The sequence below is a fragment of the Lissotriton helveticus genome, chromosome 10 (assembly GCF_964261635.1).
Source record: "Lissotriton helveticus chromosome 10, aLisHel1.1, whole genome shotgun sequence".
Taxonomy (NCBI): Eukaryota; Metazoa; Chordata; class Amphibia; order Caudata; family Salamandridae; genus Lissotriton; species Lissotriton helveticus.
Genome location: NC_136071.1, coordinates 1,179,798,968 through 1,179,824,424, shown reverse-complemented (window position 1 = coordinate 1,179,824,424; position 25,457 = coordinate 1,179,798,968). Strand labels below are relative to the sequence as shown.

Genomic DNA, 25,457 nt, shown 5'->3' with positions numbered 1-25,457 from the left:
CTCGAGCTTCCCATAAGAGAGAAAAATATCTGGCCGGGGGGTTTCTGAACATACTGGGACTTGCGTGAGTAGCTTGTCCAGGCCGGGTGGTTTCTGAGGATGTATGACGTTACAACGCATACTTTTACAACGCCTACCTTTACAACGCAATTTTTACAACGCAGGATCCATTACAACGAACTACCATTACAACGCATGTTTTTACATCGCAGATGCCTTTACAACGCATGCCATTACAACGTAAGTATTGGTAAGTATATAATATTTTTAAAAATGTAATTAATTAAAATTAATATAATTTAATTTAATTTAAATTTTACTTTATTTTTACCCTGTACCCCTGTACCCCAAAACCCAAACCTAGCCCAGAACCCTAAAAATACCCCTGTACCCCAAAACCCAAACCTATCCCTGAACCCTAAAAATACCCCTGTACCCCAAAACCCAAACCTAGCCCTGAACCCTAAAAATACCCCTGTACCCAAAAGCCCAAACCTAGCCCTCAACCCTAAAAATACCCCTTTACCCAAAAACCCAAACCTAGCCCTGAACCCTAAAAATACCCCTGTACCCAAAAACCCAAACCTAGCCCTGAACCCTAAAAATACCCCTTTACCCAAAAACCCAAACCTAGCCCTGAACCCTAAAAAATACCCCTTTACCCAAAAACCCAAACCTAGCCCTGAACCCTAAAAATACCCCTGTACCCAAAAACCCAAACCTAGCCCTGAACCCTAAAAATACCCCTTTACCCAAAAACCCAAACCTAGCCCTGAACCCTAAAAATACCCCTTTACCCCAAAACCCAAACCTATCCCTGAACCCTAAAAATACCCCTGTACCCAAAAACCCAAACCTAGCCCTTTACCCTAAAAATACCCCTTTACCCAAAAACCCAGACCTCTAACATTTTTAATAAAATTATATACTTACCAATACTTACGTTGTAATGGCATGCGTTGTAAAGGCATCTGCGATGTAAAAACATGCGTTGTAATGGTAGTTCGTTGTAATGGATCCTGCGTTGTAAAAGTTGCGTTGTAAAAGTAGTCCGTTGTAATAGTTGCGTTGTAACGGTTGTATACCGGTTTCTGAACATACTGGGACTTGCGTGAGTAGCTCGTCCAGGCTGGGTGGTTTCTGAACATTCTGGGACTTGTGTGAGTAGCTCATCCAGGCTGGGTAAGTTCTGAACATTCTGGGACTTGTGTGAGTAGCTCGTCCAGGCTGGGTGGTTTCTGAACATTCTGGGACTTGCGTGAGTAGCTCGACCAGGCTGGGTGGTTTCTGAACATTCTGGGACTTGCATGAGTAGCTCGTCCAGGCTGGGTGGTTTCTGAACATTCTGGGACTTGTGTGAGTAGCTCGTCCAGGCTGGGTGGTTTCTGAACATTCTGGGACTTGTGTGAGTAGCTCGTCCAGGCTGGGTGATTTCTGAACATTCTGGGACTTGTGTGAGTAGCTCATTCAGGCCGGGTGATTTCTTAACTTTCAGGACTTGTGCAAGTAGCTCGTCCAGGTCTAGTGGTTTCTGAACATTCTGGGACTTGTGTGAGTAGATCATCAAGATCTAGTGGATTCTGAACACTGGCACTTGTGTGAGTAGCTCGTCCAGGTCTAGTGGATTCTGAACATTCTGGGACTTGTGTCAGTACCTCGTCCAGGCCGGGTGGTTTCTTAACATTCCGGGACTTGTGTGAGTAGCTCATCCAGGCTGGGTGGTTTCTGAACATTCTGGGACTTACTTGAGTAGCTCGTCCAGGCTGGGTGGTTTCTGAACATTCTGGGACTTACTTGAGTAGCTCGTCCAGGCTGGGTGGTTTCTGAACATTCTGGGACTTGTGTGAGTATCTCGTCCAGGCTGGGTGGTTTCTGAACATTCTGGGACTTACTTGAGTAGCTCGTCCAGGCTGGGTGGTTTCTGAACATTCTGGGACTTGTGTGAGTATCTCGTCCAGGCTGGGTGGTTTCTGAACATTCTGGGACTTGCGTGAGTAGCTCGTCCAGGCTGGGAGGTTTCTGAACATTCTGGGACTTGCGTGAGTAGCTCGTCCAGGCTGGTTGATTTCTGAACATTCTGGGACTTGTGTGAGTAGCTCATTCAGGCCGGGTGATTTCTTAACTTTCAGGACTTGTGCAAGTAGCTCGTCCAGGTCTAGTGGTTTCTGAACATTCTGGGACTTGTGTGAGTAGATCATCAAGATCTAGTGGATTCTGAACACTGGCACTTGTGTGAGTAGCTCGTCCAGGTCTAGTGGATTCTGAACATTCTGGGACTTGTGTCAGTACCTCGTCCAGGCCGGGTGGTTTCTTAACATTCCGGGACTTGTGTGAGTAGCTCATCCAGGCTGGGTGGTTTCTGAACATTCTGGGACTTACTTGAGTAGCTCGTCCAGGCATGGTGGTTTCTGAACATTCTGGGACTTGCGTGAGTAGCTCGTCCAGGCTGGGTGGTTTCTGAACATTCTGGGACTTGTGTGAGTAGCTCATCCAGGCTGGGTAAGTTCTGAACATTCTGGGACTTGTGTGAGTAGCTCGTCCAGGCTGGGTGGTTTCTGAACATTCTGGGACTTGCGTGAGTAGCTCGACCTGGCTGGGTGGTTTCTGAACATTCTGGGACTTGCATGAGTAGCTCGTCCAGGCTGGGTGGTTTCTGAACATTCTGGGACTTGCGTGAGTAGCTCGTCCAGGCTGGGTGGTTTCTGAACATTCTGGGACTTGTGTGAGTAGCTCGTCCAGGCTGGGTGGTTTCTAAACATTCTGGGATTTGCGTGAGTAGCTCGTCCAGGCTGGGTGGTTTCTGAACATTCTGGGACTTACTTGAGTAGCTCGTCCAGGCTGGGTGGTTTCTGAACATTCTGGGACTTGTGTGAGTATCTCGTCCAGGCTGGGTGGTTTCTGAACATTCTGGGACTTGCGTGAGTAGCTCGTCCAGGCTGGGTGGTTTCTGAACATTCTGGGACTTGTGTGAGTAGCTCATCCAGGCTGGGTAAGTTCTGAACATTCTGGGACTTGTGTGAGTAGCTCGTCCAGGCTGGGTGGTTTCTGAACATTCTGGGACTTGCGTGAGTAGCTCGTCCAGGCTGGGTGGTTTCTGAACATTCTGGGACTTGCGTGAGTAGCTCGTCCAGGCTGGGTGGTTTCTGAACATTCTGGGACTTGCGTGAGTAGCTCGTCCAGGCTGGGTGGTTTCTGAACATTCTGGGACTTGTGTGAGTAGCTCGTCCAGGCTGGGTGGTTTCTAAACATTCTGGGACTTGCGTGAGTAGCTCGTCCAGGCTGGGTGGTTTCTGAACATTCTGGGACTTACTTGAGTAGCTCGTCCAGGCTGGGTGGTTTCTGAACATTCTGGGACTTGTGTGAGTATCTCGTCCAGGCTGGGTGGTTTCTGAACATTCTGGGACTTGCGTGAGTAGCTCGTCCAGGCTGGGAGGTTTCTGAACATTCTGGGACTTGCGTGAGTAGCTCGTCCAGGCTGGGTGATTTCTGAACATTCTGGGACTTGTGTGAGTAGCTCATTCAGGCCGGGTGATTTCTTAACTTTCAGGACTTGTGCAAGTAGCTCGTCCAGGTCTAGTGGTTTCTGAACATTCTGGGACTTGTGTGAGTAGATCATCAAGATCTAGTGGATTCTGAACACTGGCACTTGTGTGAGTAGCTCGTCCAGGTCTAGTGGATTCTGAACATTCTGGGACTTGTGTCAGTACCTCGTCCAGGCCGGGTGGTTTCTTAACATTCCGGGACTTGTGTGAGTAGCTCATCCAGGCTGGGTGGTTTCTGAACATTCTGGGACTTACTTGAGTAGCTCGTCCAGGCTGGGTGGTTTCTGAACATTCTGGGACTTACTTGAGTAGCTCGTCCAGGCTGGGTGGTTTCTGAACATTCTGGGACTTGTGTGAGTATCTCGTCCAGGCTGGGTGGTTTCTGAACATTCTGGGACTTACTTGAGTAGCTCGTCCAGGCTGGGTGGTTTCTGAACATTCTGGGACTTGTGTGAGTATCTCGTCCAGGCTTGGTGGTTTCTGAACATTCTGGGACTTGCGTGAGTAGCTCGTCCAGGCTGGGAGGTTTCTGAACATTCTGGGACTTGCGTGAGTAGCTCGTCCAGGCTGGTTGATTTCTGAACATTCTGGGACTTGTGTGAGTAGCTCATTCAGGCCGGGTGATTTCTTAACTTTCAGGACTTGTGCAAGTAGCTCGTCCAGGTCTAGTGGTTTCTGAACATTCTGGGACTTGTGTGAGTAGATCATCAAGATCTAGTGGATTCTGAACACTGGCACTTGTGTGAGTAGCTCGTCCAGGTCTAGTGGATTCTGAACATTCTGGGACTTGTGTCAGTACCTCGTCCAGGCCGGGTGGTTTCTTAACATTCCGGGACTTGTGTGAGTAGCTCATCCAGGCTGGGTGGTTTCTGAACATTCTGGGACTTACTTGAGTAGCTCGTCCAGGCATGGTGGTTTCTGAACATTCTGGGACTTGCGTGAGTAGCTCGTCCAGGCTGGGTGGTTTCTGAACATTCTGGGACTTGTGTGAGTAGCTCATCCAGGCTGGGTAAGTTCTGAACATTCTGGGACTTGTGTGAGTAGCTCGTCCAGGCTGGGTGGTTTCTGAACATTCTGGGACTTGTGTGAGTAGCTCGTCCAGGCTGGGTGGTTTCTGAACATTCTGGGACTTGCGTGAGTAGCTCGTCCAGGCTGGGTGGTTTCTGAACATTCTGGGACTTGTGTGAGTAGCTCGTCCAGGCTGGGTGGTTTCTAAACATTCTGGGACTTGCGTGAGTAGCTCGTCCAGGCTGGGTGGTTTCTGAACATTCTGGGACTTACTTGAGTAGCTCGTCCAGGCTGGGTGGTTTCTGAATATTCTGGGACTTGTGTGAGTATCTCGTCCAGGCTGGGTGGTTTCTGAACATTCTGGGACTTGCGTGAGTAGCTCGTCCAGGCTGGGAGGTTTCTGAACATTCTGGGACTTGCGTGAGTAGCTCGTCCAGGCTGGGTGATTTCTGAACATTCTGGGACTTGTGTGAGTAGCTCATTCAGGCCGGGTGATTTCTTAACTTTCAGGACTTGTGCAAGTAGCTCGTCCAGGTCTAGTGGTTTCTGAACATTCTGGGACTTGTGTGAGTAGATCATCAAGATCTAGTGGATTCTGAACACTGGCACTTGTGTGAGTAGCTCGTCCAGGTCTAGTGGATTCTGAACATTCTGGGACTTTTGTCAGTACCTCGTCCAGGCCGGGTGGTTTCTTAACATTCCGGGACTTGTGTGAGTATCTCGTCCAGGCTGGGTGGTTTCTGAACATTCTGGGACTTGCGTGAGTAGCTCGTCCAGGCTGGGTGGTTTCTGAACATTCTGGGACTTGTGTGAGTAGCTCATCCAGGCTGGGTAAGTTCTGAACATTCTGGGACTTGTGTGAGTAGCTCGTCCAGGCTGGGTGGTTTCTGAACATTCTGGGACTTGCGTGAGTAGCTCGTCCAGGCTGGGTGGTTTCTGAACATTCTGGGACTTGCGTGAGTAGCTCGTCCAGGCTGGGTGGTTTCTGAACATTCTGGGACTTGCGTGAGTAGCTCGTCCAGGCTGGGTGGTTTCTGAACATTCTGGGACTTGTGTGAGTAGCTCGTCCAGGCTGGGTGGTTTCTAAACATTCTGGGACTTGCGTGAGTAGCTCGTCCAGGCTGGGTGGTTTCTGAACATTCTGGGACTTACTTGAGTAGCTCGTCCAGGCTGGGTGGTTTCTGAACATTCTGGGACTTGTGTGAGTATCTCGTCCAGGCTGGGTGGTTTCTGAACATTCTGGGACTTGCGTGAGTAGCTCGTCCAGGCTGGGAGGTTTCTGAACATTCTGGGACTTGCGTGAGTAGCTCGTCCAGGCTGGGTGATTTCTGAACATTCTGGGACTTGTGTGAGTAGCTCATTCAGGCCGGGTGATTTCTTAACTTTCAGGACTTGTGCAAGTAGCTCGTCCAGGTCTAGTGGTTTCTGAACATTCTGGGACTTGTGTGAGTAGATCATCAAGATCTAGTGGATTCTGAACACTGGCACTTGTGTGAGTAGCTCGTCCAGGTCTAGTGGATTCTGAACATTCTGGGACTTGTGTCAGTACCTCGTCCAGGCCGGGTGGTTTCTTAACATTCCGGGACTTGTGTGAGTAGCTCATCCAGGCTGGGTGGTTTCTGAACATTCTGGGACTTACTTGAGTAGCTCGTCCAGGCTGGGTGGTTTCTGAACATTCTGGGACTTACTTGAGTAGCTCGTCCAGGCTGGGTGGTTTCTGAACATTCTGGGACTTGTGTGAGTATCTCGTCCAGGCTGGGTGGTTTCTGAACATTCTGGGACTTACTTGAGTAGCTCGTCCAGGCTGGGTGGTTTCTGAACATTCTGGGACTTGTGTGAGTATCTCGTCCAGGCTGGGTGGTTTCTGAACATTCTGGGACTTGCGTGAGTAGCTCGTCCAGGCTGGGAGGTTTCTGAACATTCTGGGACTTGCGTGAGTAGCTCGTCCAGGCTGGTTGATTTCTGAACATTCTGGGACTTGTGTGAGTAGCTCATTCAGGCCGGGTGATTTCTTAACTTTCAGGACTTGTGCAAGTAGCTCGTCCAGGTCTAGTGGTTTCTGAACATTCTGGGACTTGTGTGAGTAGATCATCAAGATCTAGTGGATTCTGAACACTGGCACTTGTGTGAGTAGCTCGTCCAGGTCTAGTGGATTCTGAACATTCTGGGACTTGTGTCAGTACCTCGTCCAGGCCGGGTGGTTTCTTAACATTCCGGGACTTGTGTGAGTAGCTCATCCAGGCTGGGTGGTTTCTGAACATTCTGGGACTTACTTGAGTAGCTCGTCCAGGCATGGTGGTTTCTGAACATTCTGGGACTTGCGTGAGTAGCTCGTCCAGGCTGGGTGGTTTCTGAACATTCTGGGACTTGTGTGAGTAGCTCATCCAGGCTGGGTAAGTTCTGAACATTCTGGGACTTGTGTGAGTAGCTCGTCCAGGCTGGGTGGTTTCTGAACATTCTGGGACTTGCGTGAGTAGCTCGTCCAGGCTGGGTGGTTTCTGAACATTCTGGGACTTGCGTGAGTAGCTCATACAGGCTGGGTGGTTTCTGAACATTCTGGGACTTGCGTGAGTAGCTCGTCCAGGCTGGGTGGTTTCTGAACATTCTGGGACTTGTGTGAGTAGCTCGTCCAGGCTGGGTGGTTTCTAAACATTCTGGGACTTGCGTGAGTAGCTCGTCCAGGCTGGGTGGTTTCTGAACATTCTGGGACTTACTTGAGTAGCTCGTCCAGGCTGGGTGGTTTCTGAATATTCTGGGACTTGTGTGAGTATCTCGTCCAGGCTGGGTGGTTTCTGAACATTCTGGGACTTGCGTGAGTAGCTCGTCCAGGCTGGGAGGTTTCTGAACATTCTGGGACTTGCGTGAGTAGCTCGTCCAGGCTGGGTGATTTCTGAACATTCTGGGACTTGTGTGAGTAGCTCATTCAGGCCGGGTGATTTCTTAACTTTCAGGACTTGTGCAAGTAGCTCGTCCAGGTCTAGTGGTTTCTGAACATTCTGGGACTTGTGTGAGTAGATCATCAAGATCTAGTGGATTCTGAACACTGGCACTTGTGTGAGTAGCTCGTCCAGGTCTAGTGGATTCTGAACATTCTGGGACTTGTGTCAGTACCTCGTCCAGGCCGGGTGGTTTCTTAACATTCCGGGACTTGTGTGAGTAGCTCATCCAGGCTGGGTGGTTTCTGAACATTCTGGGACTTACTTGAGTAGCTCGTCCAGGCTGGGTGGTTTCTGAACATTCTGGGACTTACTTGAGTAGCTCGTCCAGGCTGGGTGGTTTCTGAACATTCTGGGACTTGTGTGAGTATCTCGTCCAGGCTGGGTGGTTTCTGAACATTCTGGGACTTACTTGAGTAGCTCGTCCAGGCTGGGTGGTTTCTGAACATTCTGGGACTTGTATGAGTATCTCGTCCAGGCTGGGTGGTTTCTGAACATTCTGGGACTTGCGTGAGTAGCTCGTCCAGGCTGGGAGGTTTCTGAACATTCTGGGACTTGCGTGAGTAGCTCGTCCAGGCTGGGTGATTTCTGAACATTCTGGGACTTGTGTGAGTAGCTCATTCAGGCCGGGTGATTTCTTAACTTTCAGGACTTGTGCAAGTAGCTCGTCCAGGTCTAGTGGTTTCTGAACATTCTGGGACTTGTGTGAGTAGATCATCAAGATCTAGTGGATTCTGAACACTGGCACTTGTGTGAGTAGCTCGTCCAGGTCTAGTGGTTTCTGAACATTCTGGGACTTGTGTGAGTAGCTCATCCAGGCCGGGTAGTTTCAGAACATTCTGGGACTTGTGTGATTAGCTCCTCAAAGCCGGGCGGTTTCTTAACTTTCCCTGACTTGTGTAAGTGGCTCAACCAGCGTGGTTTCTAAACATTCTGGGACTTCTGTGAGTAGCACGTCTAAGCCGGTTGGTTTCTTAACATTCCGAGACTTGTGTTAGTAGCCTATCCAGGCAGTTTCTTTACATTCTCTTACTTGTGTGCCTGATTCGCTAGATGGATATACAAGTCTACAAGTCACCTAATTTATAGAAATCAAATCAATCGCTATGTGTAGCACAGGACTGTCACCCATAGGGATATCTGGGTGCTGGGGGTGCCCCTTCTTAGTCCGCAAGGGAGGGTGCTGTTCAGAGGTGGAGGGGCAGTTTGTTCCAGGTCTTGGCAGCGATGTAGGCGAAGTAGCGACCCCCGCTGCGGCTGAAACAAATGCGGGGGTGTGAGGGTGAGAGAGAGAGAGAGGAGTGCAGGCAGGTGGGAGTTGAGTCGATGGTTGATGCTGTGTAGGGCTTTGAATTGGAAAGGACAGACCACTTATATTATGATATAACATCATGGCTGCAGACACCCAGTGAGATTATCCTTTCCAAGGATGACCACCGGACACGAAGAGCGGGTCAGTCTATTGTAAAGGTTTTGGGCCTTATTGAGAGTGTAGCTGACACTTTACAATGACACAAACGTGACTGCTATACCGTCCCGCGTAATATAAGTGCCATAGACTCTAATGCACTTGTAATAAGGCGAATGTGATATCCATTTGTGATAGAGTAACACATCCGCCAAACTCTAAATAAGGCCCAAAATCTTGAAGGAATTCTTTAGCAATTCTACTAGGGCACAGTATTTCTGGCAGGCAGCCACCTTAAACTACGGTGGGGCGAATAACTGTCCTCTCATCACTGGGTCTAAATAGTTGTTGCCACACCAGTAACAAAATTGTTTCCATAAAGCCCCATACATTTTATTTGTTGTAAATGCTCTAGCCTTAAATAGTGTGTCTCTGCAGTCTCAGAGATGTTTAGGTAGTAACATTTGTTGCATTCAGGAGCTTGGCCAGCCAGCTCAGTGAGCCTGGATCCGGATGGAGACCATGGCCGCGGCATCGTGGGCTAGTTTCCGCATTGGCTTCAGCAGAATTCGAGGTTGTTCTGAGAGGAGAAATTGCTCTGTGGACAGCACTGTCTGGGCCACTTAGAGCCTATCAGAAAGAGACAGCACAACGCCCTCCTCCTCTTTGTCAAGACCATGGGACTCATGGGAAGGGGTGGAAAAGAATGCACATAAGTTCCTGACCAAGTGATTAAAGATAGATACCCCCCCACCCTGATCTGGGATGGGAGTACCTGCTGGCAGAATACCAGAGCATCTGCTTCGGATTGGTTGTGGATACATTTAGATTTGTTTTGCCCCAGACGAGGAAGATGTGGTTCAGTTGCATTTGATTCAATTCCCATTTGTAAAACTATTTTGCTGTTCTGCTGATGTTGTTGGCCCAAGTATTTTTTATACCTGGTACAATCCCCAGCCTTGATTTGGATAAGGTTTTGAAAGGCCTAGTCCCACATATGCTGTGCTTCCTTGGACAGCAGGTGGGAACATGTTCCACCCTGCTTGTTAATTTAGTGCATGCTTGATGTGTTATCTGTCTGGACCAATACAGGGAGTTTTTTGTTCTTGGGAGAAGAGAATGTAGGCCTGGGACTTTGGCTCTCAATACCACCATGCTGATATTCTCTTGCGCTTCTTTGGGGGTCCACCTGACACTAACCGCTAATTCTTGGAGGTGTGCATCCCAAACCTCTAGGGAGGAGTGTGCTGTCATAACAAATGGAGTGTTCTCCTGCAGGAAAGACAATCTAACATTGGCGTTGTTGTATTGGAGGAAAATATGAGAGGTACCCCTTAATAAGAATCAAGGGAAGTAGGGTTAACAAACCAATCAAAAGGAGAGATTCCCTTGAGCAAAAGTACAATTTATAAAACTTTGTGGGCGAAAACAATTACACAATTCACATATGAAATAAAGACCACAATTTATTAATCATACAGTAATTAAAAAAGTGGACAGAAAACCACTTAACACAGATTTAAAACAATTTAAACCATAAAAACCATAAAACAACTGACATTCAATGTTGACCAGCAAGATTGATACATAAGGACAGAAAACAGTAAGACATAAACTTGTACAGTACTAAGCGTATTTCCAAACTCTATTTTTGAAACCAATGTTATGTACACAGCAATACAGTGTATCCACAAGGGTATCCGAGACAAGAATTATACTGGAGGGTGCGTCGACGCGTTTCGGTGGTTTCTCACAATTCTATCCACCTTTGTCAAGACTATAATTGTTATCTGTCGTAGTTCAGGGGCCAATATAAGTACTGTGAAAGTTGAAAATGGCGGACTTACAATTTCTCCTATTTTGTCCTTGCCAAAATGTAGAAAGTCATAGAACTGGTCCTCTTTTTATATAGCTGAGAAGTAGAAGTGTGGTATTTTGTCTCAGTTCACTTCCTCATAGCAGTGAACTCTTTGGAGTGACCCACAACTCACCAATGCGATGCGTTGTAACACCTCCGCTCACAGAGCCGAGCGCCTCGAGGCCCTCACGGGTGATTTGCCGCGCTCTACAAATCCTGATCGATTGATTGATTGATTGAGTGCTGGTGGTTGAAAATGTGACGTCCTTGAGCGTCTCCGAGATTACCTGGAGCACTCTTGGAAATACCTCATAATGCTCAGTGGAAGACAGCATGGGACACAAACAAGGAAGAATGCTGTGAGAGAGACGTATGCACCAAACAATTACTCAAAAAATTACTTACCGGGTTCCCATTCTCCCAGAAGAAAGGTGGGGGCGGGAACAATGGCGGAGGAGGTGGAGTTAATATGCAGCAGCCGCGGCCAAGGCTGCGCTTCTTCTGTCCAAAGGAAGGGAAGGCTGTCATAGGAAAAGACAGAGAGTAAAGGGTAAGTAAAGTAGCAGGGTAAAGGAAACACATAAGGCTGGTAGGGAATGCTGCTGAAAGAGGGTCTTAGACCCACCACAGCCTTTTTCCAACAGGATTCAAAAGCTCCTGATCATTCCCTCTACTCCATTTACCTAACAGTAGACCCACTTATCAGACCCAAACTGTGTTGATACCTGTAGTGTCCTCCTCGGCATGGGGTCAGTCCTAACACCCACCCCACAACCATCCATCCATCTATTCATCACAGGTGTCACCAGTCAGGTGGCCCTGCCAATGGAAGGGGACTGATAGAGCCCGATTGTGCTCTTAATTTGTAGGGGTGAATTATAATTGTGGGTAGTTCGAAACCTACATATAATCCTTTGTTGTGCAACATGTGGTTATTAGAACGTGCAATGTAATAACGTGTAAAGTGAAGTAATAGAGATATTTCTGACATGAAGAAATTAACATTATTTTTTTGTTAAATCTGTTTATTGGCATTTCAAACAAAGGTTCACAGTGCATTAGACATTTCGACAGTGTCATCTCAGTAATTGGGCATGTTAAATACACAATCAGCGACATCATAACATACAAATAAGAATGCTATGTAACAGGCGTGATAGGTGAAAAGGATAACCGCCCATTACTGGCACAGGCGCATATTGCCGGGGCAGCCGCCCCAAATTAGGTCCATGACTGTCCACGCGCTAAGCTTGCTGGCATTAGCAATATTGGGGGTGGATCAACCCATCACCCGACTTATGCATAAACATGACTTTACTACAACAACAGTGGATAAGCAAGAAACAGGAAAAGGAAGAAAACCATGGTGGCATAATCAACAACCCTGGCACATGATGACTCTCCACCCCCCTCCCCCACCCTCCGACGACCCCCCCATGAAGAAATTAACATTATAAATGTAATTGTGATCACATGATGAAGCTATAATGTTGTGATTTCATAAGTAACTATGAGAAATTAATTGTTGTTTTGTAATGCATTGATTTAAATATGCACAGTAATAATGCTCATGTATATGTGTGATTCATGAAATTTCATATTGATTCTTATGTTAGCTGAATGTGTAGGCCTTATGTGTTTTCTCCCTGGCTCTTCAGACTAGCTGTTCGTAGTGTTCATGTGTATGCAGAATCTTTTCTTTCTCACGTTTCTATTGCCGGTGTAGAAACTTGTCTTTGTTAAGTTAGAATAACGTTTTTGTGTTAGGAGTTAGGCTTTGGGAGGAGAGGATACATTTGAACAAGAGGTGCTGATAATGAGGGACGGTGTACTTTCTCACTGGAGAAGGCCTGGGAATCCAGGTGATCGAGCCAGCGCTGGGAGCATCAAAATCGCATGGAAAGTTACCTACAAGATCTGGCTAGATGGGACGATCGCGTGATGTGATGATGGGTGCGTCTTATGATTTCGGTGTTAGGCTTAGGGACAGTGCCCGGAGAACTTCTTGGGAGATCTGCAGACAGGAATGAGCATCTTAGAACGAGCTCTGTAGCTTTATGCTATTTGACCCATTCACCATGAGTGTACTTCTTAGGAAGTCGTCACTCGCTGACACTTTTCTTTTCCTGAACTTGCCTGGGAAACGCTATGTAGGGTTGTCACGTTAGTGATAGTGCAGGGACAGACTAATGCTTTTTACTTACAAACCTCCAATTAAGAAGACGCTCGATGTAGGCGCAGTTATATTCTGCACCTGCACCAAAAGCTGGTTATTCTTTGTTTGCTTCATAGACTAAATTTCACCCCCAGGTTTGGTTTTAGTTCCAATATATTTCTACACCCTCATCTTGAGGTGTCTGTATGTCCAGTTGTTCTTGGCTTTGTAATAAACTATCTAAACTTTAATCAGGAGTCGGTGATTCTTCGGAGTAATGGTTTATTAAAATTGTGATATATGATTGGCGAATGGTTCTTCTCCCCGCCACACTTTCAAGCAGGCACCAACAGTCCATCAGCCAAGGGTTCCCGAGTAAGTCTAGAACATGGAACCCGGCTCCTTCAGGACGGCGCACGTGCCCTGGGCCAGTTGCACCGACCACAAAAATGTGTCTGTGTCATTAATTGCCTTAGTATGTGGCCCGCAACCTTACAATACCCTCTACATACAGCAATCACATCCCGGAAGGTCTGTATAAGAGTTGTATACAGGTATTAAAGGGGCCATAGATCATTAATACCAATGGAGTATCCCAGTATCATGCAGAACCTGGGGAATAGTGACGGTATACAGACAGAGGTTCTGCCATGAAAGAAACAATTGCTTTTCTACTAGGTTTGTCCACAGCAATTCAGGACTATCAATCAATGATACACCAAAGTACAATACTAACTATAAATGATAAAACAAATAACAAATAACACCAATACTGTTTACTGAAAAAGTGTGAACGATATATTAGAGAATCATATATAGTATATGATGATACACATATCAATAATAAAAAACTAAACTGCTACATAACATACATTTTTTTATTAAACTAAATTTTTTTTACATACGTATGTGCCTGATACATTACACAATAACTAGCACAATAGACAATAGAGACACTTGCCAAAAAAAACATGTAGACAAAAGCTTGCTTGGGCGTCCATGGATGTGTCTAATTGGGCATGGAATGCCTGTTCAGTTTACGTCGACGTTTCGACCCCCAAAAAATCGAGTGTGGTTGAACAACATCATCATGGGGTCTTACTCAGGACTATAAACACAATAGTGAACAGCCTGTTATAGAAAGTTTCTCAGTGAGAAATGGGACTGTTGGGATCACGCACTCTCCTCTAAAATCAACCGAGACCTTAAAGAACGCATTAAACCATTACGGTCCTGTCTTTCAGAAATCTTTAGCTGGATGAATAAATCCCTCCTTAAACTCAACTCAACTCAACGGAGATAAAACGGAGCTACTGCTGTTGGGCCACAAAACCACATCCATGTTCAACTCCATGTGGCCTACATGCATGGGACCAACACCCCTTCCAAAAAGTGAAATAAAAAGTCTTGCCCTCTGGCTCGACCAAGACCTCTCCTTTCAAACTCCCTCTCTTACCTCCTCACTCTAGAAAACTCCTCATTCAGGGTCTCATCCTCTCCAGGCTAGATTATGGGAACGCCCTATATCTAGGTGCCCCGGAGACTACCATAAACAGATTCCAACTCATCCAGAACTCGGCAGCCAGACTGCTCACTGGAACAAACAAGCATTTGCAATGCAATAGGTCTCGCATTTGCAGGAGTTTGAGTTATTGGCATTGTAAATGACAGTGCATTGTATTTCTGTGTTTTGAAAACCTGGAAGCGGTGTGTAAACACGCACTTTAAACTTATAGTCCTTGCTTACGAGAAGCAAGGCTGGCAGTAAAAGAGGTACAGTTACTGCCAGCCTAGCTTCTCCTAATCAGCGACTATATGTGCAAAGTGTGTGTTTACGCACCTCTTGCAGGTTTGCAATACACATAAATAAAAGGTCTTGTCATTTACAATGCCAATAGTTCACATTTTCGCATATGCGAGACCTATTGAATTTCAAATGCTGTTATATACGTCACAAGCAAGACTATTTTCGATAGCATTAGAAAACATCCATGTAGCTTCTTAGTGGGCATGGTGTAAAACCACGATCCACATTTTTTGTATACTGACTGCTAGGTTATTTCTTTACTACCACATCTCACCCCATGCTAGTTTAGAAGCATCCTTAATGCAACCGGGATAACGGTTTTTCTCCTCTTTAAAAAAGGAACACTGCCTTTCAGTAATGTAATGACAGGTACAGCAGATTGATGTGTGTGCCTCCTAAATGATTTATAAATTTAAACAACAAAACAATCTATAGGTGTGTCGTTGGTATGCTTATGTTATGAGCATTACCTGGAATTGTTGGTATTTTCAGAGCCCCGGGCTTTGCTGTTAGTGCTCCCTCTGCCTTAGCAACAGTATGTGTGAAGCCTGAGTTGAATCTTAGCACCTACTTAAGGCAGCACCATAAAACAACTACCTACTATTGCTTTAATGTGCCACATCGATTACCAGGAACAGGGTAAGGATTTTTAGCACTGCAGGCAGCACAGAAATTTCTAGAGCACTTCCCAAAAACTTGGAAATGGCAATTTGTTTGTCTTTTGTATCACATTACTATCGGCAATAGGTGGTGCCTTAAGGTTGTTTCTTAACCTTTTGTTATCGAAGCACCAACCATGTAATCTCCTTGCTATGTGCCATTCCTGTCCGATGCTGTGGCCCTTACAGTTATTTTAAGGAAGTAGACGAGTGTGTTTGAAAATCGAAGCCTGTGAAACTGAGGAGAGGGATGCAGGAGTGGGGAATGGAAAGAAGCAGGCTCTGCCATGTACAGTTTAGCAGCCATGCTCGTAAAGAGATTACAGAGATCCGTTGCAGCAGGAGCTGCATCACAGAAAGGAATGTCGGTAACAAGCCAGCCGGTAGAATGAAATAAGTGAGCATGGTGGAGTACGGGATGAGAAGAAATCACAGGACAATTTGGAGGGAAGGGGGTGGGGAATCAAACTTTCCACTGACAAAGCCCCTGCTAAGGTCCATATTGTTACGTCTGAAACCTGATCAGCATGGGTGTCCACTCCACTCTGATCCCCGGCTGAGAATATACGTTAAGCCTGTCTCCTTGCTACATAAAAAAATGGAATTATTTCTAGAAGTTATTTCCCAACGGAATGTACTCGCTTTATCAGCCTCAGAAAGATGAGAGTCATCACCAGGATTTGCAACTAGGAAATCGCTAAACAGACCCCATGAAGCTGCAGTAGTTGTCCGCTTAGCTGTTATAACTGCACTGCGGTGCCGTCCTGGATGGACTGAGAGACGAGTGCCACACTCATCTTGGCTGCCCGGTTGGCAATGGCAGTGCCGTATTTCTCTCTTGACGAGAACTGTTGCCACACTGCTCTGGGATGTCCGGGGGCACCTGCTCTGGGGGTCTAGATGTGCGTTGTCGTTTTTGTGGGGCTCGGGTCTACAAACTCAATCAGAGCCCCAGAGAACTGTTTCAAACGTTAAATAACTGGTCTGCAATGAAACAGAAAACTCATCAGATACTACATCTGGCTCAGGCTAGTAGTGTTAGCTGCTTTAGCTTCCTCGTCATTACTAAAAAATGTTTGTGAATAGGGCTGCCACTATCTTACTGGTGTGCATTTAAAAGTGCAGACCAGGCGAGTACAAAAAAAACAAAAAAAAACACGTAGGTTCACTTTGACTCTCGCACACACTTGGTAATAACGTGCGATAAAAGTTCAGCTTGCAGTTTCCGACTACCTCTTAAAAAAGTATACGTAGTAATTGTCTTAACTTACACGGGAGCATAATAAATAAATAAAAAAGGTAGTACAGCTACTCACTTAGCGACGAGGAGCTTGAAAAGCCGTCTCCGGCAATGAGGAGCAGAGAGTTGAAAAGCGGTGCTCTGCAGGACAGCACCTACTTCCGGTTTGGCCGGCAATGCTTCCGGGTCGCCGCAGGCAGCGCGGCGGCCCGCCCTGCACGGGGAAGGGAGGCAGCTTTCGAGGAGGACAGCACCTGGCCGCGAGCGCGTTCTCGTGCGCGTGACCTTAACAAATCGCCGCGCGCGGCCAGTGCTGTCCTCCTGGAAAGCTGACACGCTAACTATAGGTCTTTGGCGAGAGCGAGCTTCGCTCGCTTCTAGCTGAGACCTAAAAAACGACTCTCAGCTAAACCCGCCCTGAGATCCCTCCATTGGCTCCCAACCCGGGAAAGAATCACAATCAAGTCCATATGTATAATGCACAAATCTCTCCAGGGCAAAGGCCCCCCCATCCTGAGAGACTTGATCACACCCTACAAAGCCAATAGAGTGTTAAGATCTGATCACCTCTTTCTTGCAAGCATTCCTAGAATAAAGAAGGCATGAACAGGTGACGTCTCTTCTCTCACAACGCCGCCAAGCTCTGGAACTCCCTCCCCCTCAACATACGGAAAGAAGCCAACCTCCTTAAATTCCGGAAACTCCTAAAAACCTTCCTTTTTCCCTAGGCCACCCTTGCTCCCTTGCTACATCCATACACTCAGTGCTGGGACGCCCACGGGTGACCACGCGCTTTACAAATTCAATTCCATTCCATTCCATTCCGTCCAAGTCCAGATTCAATAAGGAGCCATTTAAGTGCTTCCTTTATGGCAAAATTGCTTCGTATCACAATAAAAATATATCACCACTTAGTGGGAATATCACCAGCGGTGGCCTCTAAATTCCAGGAGCAACAGGTTCCTCTCCAGCGTGCTGAAACATCAGTAATGCTCGGTCGTGGATCCCTACAGCAATGGAGTAGAAAAGCAATTGCTTCTTTCATGGCAGAACCTCTGTCTGTATTAATGGGCCACAAGCACAACATATTATGGCCTAACATGCTATGGATTTTTACATTTAATAGGCATATAGGGCAGAGATTTAATCCGCTGAGACAAGGGACACAATTCCAAGAGATGATATTACAGATTGTATAATTGATATCACTGGTGACTTCACAGAAGGCATCGCCTGTGACATTGATGATTAAGTACAGAGATGGCCCTCATAGCAGCAACAGACGCCATCCGAATGATTCTCGACTACAAAGACACTGCAGACTTCACCATACTCATCCTCTCTGCAGCTTTCGACAGTCTCCAATCTCATTATGATCAGATGACTTCACGAGGCTGGCGTCCAAGGGCATGCCGCCCAGTGGATATGCACTTTTCTTACCGGAAGCACACAAACAGTCAACATGTATCCTTACTCCGCAGAAGCCCAGAAACTCATTTGCGGAGTCCCACAGGGTTCCTCGCTTAGCCCAACCCTTTTCAACAACTACATGACGCTGCTGGCTGATGTCATTCACACACACAAAATCGACATACTCACATTAGGGGGGGGCGGAATTTTGCGTAATTGCGTTACGCAAATCTCCGCGAAACGGTAAAAAATCTCTGCGAACATGCAGAAATTCCACGAACACGCGGAATTGCTTGTTCGCAATGCTTTTTTACTGTTCGCAATCGCTGTTTGCGTGCTCGGGGAGAAATATGTCGCGAACACGCATTTTTAGAACGTGAACAAGCAATAAATTTCGCGAAGTTGCGGAACGCCGAATTTTGGGCAATTTTGCGTTCTCCGGGGAACGCGAAATTACCCAAATTCCGCAAATTCCGCGAACGGAGCGGAATTTACCACCCAGGCCTAACTCACATAACACATAACTTGTACTGTCTCACTGACCCAACACTAGGAACAACTTCAACTCATGCAGGACCAAAGTCACCACCTGGATGAAGTCCAACGTGCTCAAAATTAATAAGGACAAGATCGAAGTGGTAATCTTAGAAAAGGCTGCCCCTCCATGGGACTCCTCCCGGTGGCCTATGTACCAGGACCCACCCCTCCTCCCAGCACACAAGCAAGAAATCTCAGGATTATTATTGACAGCAAGCTGGACACGACCACCCAGGTCAATACCATCACTATGGCCTTCTTCCACAGCCTGAGGATGCTGGAAAAGTTATTCAATTGGGTACCCAACAATACCAGTAAAACTGTCTCTCAAGCCGTCATACCAGCAGACTGAACTATACAGTGATTAATTAGTAAAAAATAGTGGTAGGGCACTTGTCAGGAGGCCACTGTAGCTTACACTACCTATTACCCCTGCCAGCGCCGCCGATGATAGTGCCAACACAATGACTAACATTAACACTTCTTCAACTGCAACAATTCAGACTATTCCAGGCCACCCAAAGCTATGAGAATGGTTTGGGTGGCATATATTTTGTCATTTTTAATGTATATTGAATCATTAAACAACTGTTGCTGTGTTCATCTAAAAAGTAGAAAGACAGCACCACCATGTGGCGGACTGTCATAAGTGCCAGTGTAGACAATTAATTGCTGGTGCCGAGTATCAGAAACCACCTGTTGAAATTAAGCACTGGGACTATGGTAACATCCTCTATGTAGTAATCACCAACCAACTCACAATAAGGCTTCACACCATCTAGAATACAGCTGCCAGACTGGTCCTCAACCTCCCATGCCGATCTCATGTCACACCACACCTAAAGGAAGTACGCTGGCTCCCTTTACATCAGCTCCTCGCCCAGATATAAAATCCACTACAGAACATGGGTCCTGCCTTCCTGAACAGCTGCAAACAGTTACTCCAATCTTATAGGGAACTCCGTTCAGCTGGATTCTCACTAGTACATGTACAAAGCAGACGCAAAAGTAGAGCAAGAGGCTCCCACAAATCGCTCTTAAAGCATTGAACGACCTCCCGCGCCACATTAGAGCCTCCTCATTGCTTCTTGAATTTTGCATGAAGCTGAAGACCTGCATTTTCGAGTAAGGCCACTCAAGGCAAGATACACAGACACGAAAGCGCCAGGATACCCTCATGGGTGGTAGGACACTAAAACAATCAACATAACATAACTATGCTTTAACGGGCATATATGCATCCCCCAATGCACAAGCACACATCTCAACTAACCCTAATTTTGGAGGGTGGCCACTGCCTTGGGATTATTTGCACCCTCCCACCATTTTATTTGCTTTCTATGGACTTCAAGGGGTCACCTGCCCCAAAGCCATTCCATAATCTGAAACAAATGGCTAACATCCACTGACTTCAATGGGATCACCTACCACTTACACCTGGCCTCACCCTCCTTTGGGGCTCAGCAGGTTTAGACAAATGGACTAAGCAAAGGGTGCTTCTCACAATTCTGCATGCCCATGTCCCAAGAGAAACTATGGCCCCAACCTGCTACCAAAGAAAGGGCAAAAGTGCCTGGAGCAGTCCCCTGTGCTCAGCATGGTTCAAGAACAGATTGCGTATGTACCTCTTCAGAAAGGGTGCCGCTCAGGAGATTTTGGTGGAAAGTCCCTTTTGAAGTGGGGGCAAAACTAATTTGGATAGATTTCACTTCAATACCCAAAGTATTTCCATCCAGAAACAGAATGTAGAGACAGATGTACGTAGAAGTGGTCGCAAAAAACGGGTTGCAATTTGCGACTAGTGTGGTCATTTACAAAGCGACCTATTTACTAATAGGCCGTTTTTAAAATTACTGATTCATAGCGGGTCGCAATTTGACCTACCTCATGAATAGTAAAGAGGTAGTTTGCATATTGAGACCCAGTAGGATTCGCAACCATCACTGGGATATTGGACTGCTGACGTCAGAAGACCACCATGTCTGTGACTGCTTTTAAATAAAGCATGTTTGTTTCTTTAAATGTAACCCATTTTTCTTAGAGGAAAATGGGATGCATTTAAACAATAAAATTAAAAGTGTCATTTTTTTTTCTAAAAGTAGGCAGTGATCCACTGGGCCACTGCCTACTCTTAAAAAATATGTTTCTTATCATACATAAAGGGGAAGGGGTCCCTTGGGGACCCTTCCCTGTTTGCGAACAGGTTACCGCCTCCTTTGAGGTGTTGGTAAAACATTCATGTTTGATCGCAAAACATTAATACATACCACTACAATTCGGAATTTAGAAGTGACTTCCCAAACATGCCCTTTTCAAGTCCCGAACGATATTTGGTCGCAAACCCAAATTGCGATTTGGTAACAAGTTACCGAATCGCAATTTCGTGTTTGTATATTTTAAAAAACATTTTTGAGGTAGCAAACGGCCTGATTTGCAGAATCAGGCCATTTGAAACCGCAAAAATGCTTTGCACATCCAGCCCAAGAGAAATATTTACAATAAACATACTGTCTGACAAAATCAAGGTAACTTTAATTGGTTTCCAGTTAGTGCACATAAATCATTTGAAACCAATCACGATAAAACAACCATAATAGGAGGAACACATCAAATGCTAAATATTAAGCTTTCTACATTATGACACCTCCCAATGTTCCCCTAGATCTCACCAAAGCCCTCAAAAATTGACCCCTCTTTCCCATAATGTTCTTGCAGTAAGAAGTGGAGTGCAATTTATTTTGAAGTCCAAATTCCAAATCCCTTCTCCCGAGTAAGAGACTGGGTCCTTGATGGCCAGCCCTTAAGATCTTTCTTTTGGTTGACCGAGGGCCTGATTACGACCTTGGTGGATGGGACTCTGCATCACAAACGTGACGGATATCTCGTCCGCTGCACGATGATTCCGTAGGATATAATGGAGTTGTAATGTGGTGGACGGAATGTCCGTCACGGCTGAGACCGAGTAACCCTTCCGCCAGGATCGTAATCAGGCCCTTAGGGCCAATTATTATTCCCTTCAGTGTTAGTCCCTAGTTATTTATTGAAGCACATCATTGTACATTGTTCGCTCCATCCAATTATGAGTCTGCCAAATTACCACTGTATTATCTGCAACAAGCAGTGGCAGCACAGACCTAATGAGCATGTTTAGGGGCCACACTGTGCCTGCAGGAGCCAGCCTGTCAGTGAATAGGTCTATAAAGGAGATCAAACGAGAGCCAAGACACATCCCTGTCGGACTCCTTTGGCAACTAAATGGCTTCGCTCATTCGCCCGCGGACATACATGACCACGGGAAAAACATTCAGAATGCACAGACCGCAGGAGCAGCACCACGGTCTGCAGCACTAGGATAATTATCGCCAGCCAACTCTGAATTTTATCGTGGAGATAGCATGCAATCAGCAACGCTTATCTCCAAAGCGATCAAATTCAGAGCGCAAGCTGCCAATTGTGAGATTATCGCTGGAAATACAGCGATAATCCCACAAGGTTTGGTGATAGCTTGCTGATAGGGATAGACATACTTAGACTAGATATCCACCTTGCAAAGGATATCATGGCTAAGTCAGAAAAATACCAGACGTAAAAAAGCAGCGTTAACCTCGGTTAGTGCTGGTTTTTTATCGCTAACAGCGTTAGCGATATCCTTGATAATAGGAGAAATGTCAAGTCACTAGGAGAGCAGGATTCGCTCTCACATACACACCATCTCAGATGTGCACAAGCACACACCTGTTACCACACAGGAAGCCCTCACACACAAGGAATCTGTACAACACAGACAGAACAACATCATTTCCCCAAATATTTGAAAACGCATACAGCACAGAAAGAAGCAAAGCAAGCTTCCTTCACACACAAAAAACACAGCACAGGCAAGTGCCCGACTCTCAAACACACACATACACAAAATAGGTGCAGCACAGGCTGCAGCAGCTGAGGATTGCCACTCACAGAAGAGGACTGAAGGGCAGAATCACTGCAAGCTTCCCTCACACACAAGACAAGCAAAGCAAAGACATCAGCACAGCAATGGGGACCCGAGGGCACACAGCAACAATGACCCGAGGGCGTACAGCAATGGTGACCCGAGGGCACACAGCTAGAGTCACCCGAGGGCACCCAGCAATGGTGATCCGAGGGCACACAGCAACGGTGGCCCGAGGGCACACAGCTAGAGTCACCCGAGGGCACACAGCAATGGTGACCCGAGGGCACACAGCAATGGTGACCCAAGGGCACACAGCAATGGTGACCCAAGGGCACACAGCAATGGTGACCCGAGGGTACACAGCTAGAGTCACCCGAGGGCACACAGCAATGGTGACCCGAGGGCACACAGCAATGGTGACCCGAGGGCACACAGCAATGGTGGCCCGAGGGCACACAGCTAGAGTCACCCGAGGGCACACAGCAATGGTGACCCGAGGGCACACAGCAATGGTGACCCGAGGGCACACAGCAATGGTGACCCGAGGGCACACAGCAATGGTGGCCCGAGGGCACACAGCTAGAGGCACGGCAGCAGCAGGGCACTCCATTGAGAGCAGGGCTTGGAAGGGCCAAGCTGGCAGACGAGTAAACGTCAGCGCCATCAAGCCAGCAGCAGCTTCCGGAGGTATTGATCTGCAACAATGAAAATTAAAAGCCTGAAATCGAATAGAATAATTCAACCGACCCAGTGAGACTTACCAGCCGCAGACACAGAAAATCAATATCTGTGAACTGAGCCCGACCCTCTTACGCGTATGTGTGTCTGGTGTGTGTGTGACTGTGAGTTTGACGTGTGTGTGTGGGTGGGTGGGTGTGTGTGTAGGTGAGGGTGAGTGTGTGGGTGTGGGTAGGTGTGGATGGGTGTGTATGTGGGTGTGTGTGTGTGGTTGTGTATGGGTGTGTGTGTGTGTAGATGAGGGTGTGTGTGTGGGTGTGGGTAGGTGTGGATGGGTGTGTATGTGGGTGTGTGTGTGTGGTTGTGTATGGGTGTGTGTGTGTGTGTAGATGAGGGTGTGTGTGTGTGTGGGTGTGGGTGGGTGTGGATGGGTGTGTGTGTGTGTGTAGATGAGGGTGTGTGTGTGTGTGGGTGTGGGTGGGTGTGGATGGGTGTGTGTGTGTGTGTGCATGTTGGTGGGCTGTGGCATGCTCCACATTTACAGGACAGGCTGTGTCCTGTTGCAGCACGCATAGGCACTGTCAAAATCTTTGCCACACTGGTGTAATCTCACTCAATTTGTGGCATTTCTCAATACAGTTGTTATGGTTATTGCAAATTCCCGACATTACAGCATTATGCCACGATATTTCAAGTCTATTCGAGTACAAATCCTATTGCTGGGGCACTAGAACAACTTCAAATGAACAGAATGCAACCAGCTGCTGTTCATAGCACTCGTGTTAGGCGCTATTTTTGTGGGGTGAAATGCATCAATCAATCAATCAAGTCATTTATAGAGCGCACTACTCACCCGTAGGGTCTCAAGGCGCTAGGTGGGGGGGGGGGTGCCGTTACTGCTCGAACAGCCAGGTCTTGAGCTTCTTCCTGAAGGAGAGGTGGTCTTGGGTCAGGCGCAGGTCGGTCGGGAGTGAGTTCCAGGTCTTGGCGGCCAGGTAGGAGAAGGACCTTCCTCCTGTTGTCGCTCTTCGGATGCGGGGGACGGCGGCGAGGGCGTGGCTGCTTGATCTGAGGTGGCGCTTGGGAGTGTAGAAGTTGATTCGGTTGTTGAGGTAGCTCGGGCCTTGGTTGTGTAGGGCTTTGTGCGCGTGGGTGAGGAGACGGAAGGTGATTCTTTTGTTGACGGGGAGCCAGTGCAGGTCTCTCAGATGTCCGGAGATGTGGCTGTTTCGTGGGATGTTGAGGATGAGTCTGGCTGAGGCGTTCTGGATCCGCTGGAGTCTCTTCTGGAGCTTGGCGGTGGTTCCGGCGTAGAGGGCGTTGCCGTAGTCCAGTCGGCTAGTGACGAGGGCCTGGGTGACAGTCTTCCTGGTCTCGGTGGGGATCCACCAGAAGATCTTCCGTAGCATGCGCAGGATGTTGAAGCATGACGAGGAGACGGCGTTGACTTGTCTGGTCATGGAGAGGGAGGAGTCCAGGATGAAGCCCAGGTTGCGTGCGTGGTCCGTCGGTTTGGGTGCGGTGCCCAGGGCGGGGGGCCACCAGGAGTCGTCCCAGGCGGAGGGCGAGGAGCCCAGGATGAGGACCTCCGTCTTGTCTGAGTTCAGTTTCAGGCGGCTGGTCGTCATCCATTCGGCTACATCTCTCATCCCTTCGTGCAGGTTGACTCTGGCGGCGGCGGGGTCGTTGGTCAGGGAGAGGATCAGCTGGGTGTCGTCGGCGTAGGAGATTATGTTGAGGTTGTGTTGGCGTGCGATGGCCGCGAGGGGGCTCATGTAGACGTTGAAGAGGGTGGGGCTCAATGAGGATCCTTGAGGGACGCCGCAGATGACTTCGGTGGCCTCTGACTTGTACGGTGGTAGGCGGACTCTCTGTGTTCTTCCGTTGAGGAAGGAGGTGATCCATTCCAGTGCCTTCTCCTGGATTCCGATGTTGCCGAGGCGCTGCACTAGGGTGCGGTGGCAGACAGTGTCGAAAGCCGCGGAGAGGTCCAAGAGGATGAGGGCCGCTGTTTCTCCGTTGTCCATCAGGGTTCGGATGTCATCGGTGGCAGCGATGAGGGCGGTCTCGGTGCTGTGGTTGGCTCGGAAGCCAGACTGTGAGGGGTCGAGGGATCCATTCGTCTCGAGGAAGGCGGCCAGCTGTTTGTTGACGGTCTTCTCGATGACTTTGGCCGGGAACGGGAGGAGCGAGATGGGACGGTAATTCTTGAGTTCGGTGGGGTCTGCTGTAGGTTTCTTGAGAAGAGCGCTGAGTTCTGCGTGCTTCCAGCTCTCCGGGAAGGT

General features: G+C 47.6%; 1 protein-coding gene across 1 annotated transcript in view; it reads right to left on the bottom strand.

Annotated features, from left to right (window-relative positions):
* Window positions 1-25,457, bottom strand: part of COLQ (collagen like tail subunit of asymmetric acetylcholinesterase) — a 452,986-nt gene that overhangs the window by 286,668 nt on the left and 140,861 nt on the right. Inside the window, 1 exon segment of the mRNA XM_078662856.1 lies at window positions 11,158-11,273. Coding sequence (XP_078518982.1) covers window positions 11,158-11,273 — 116 coding nt within the window.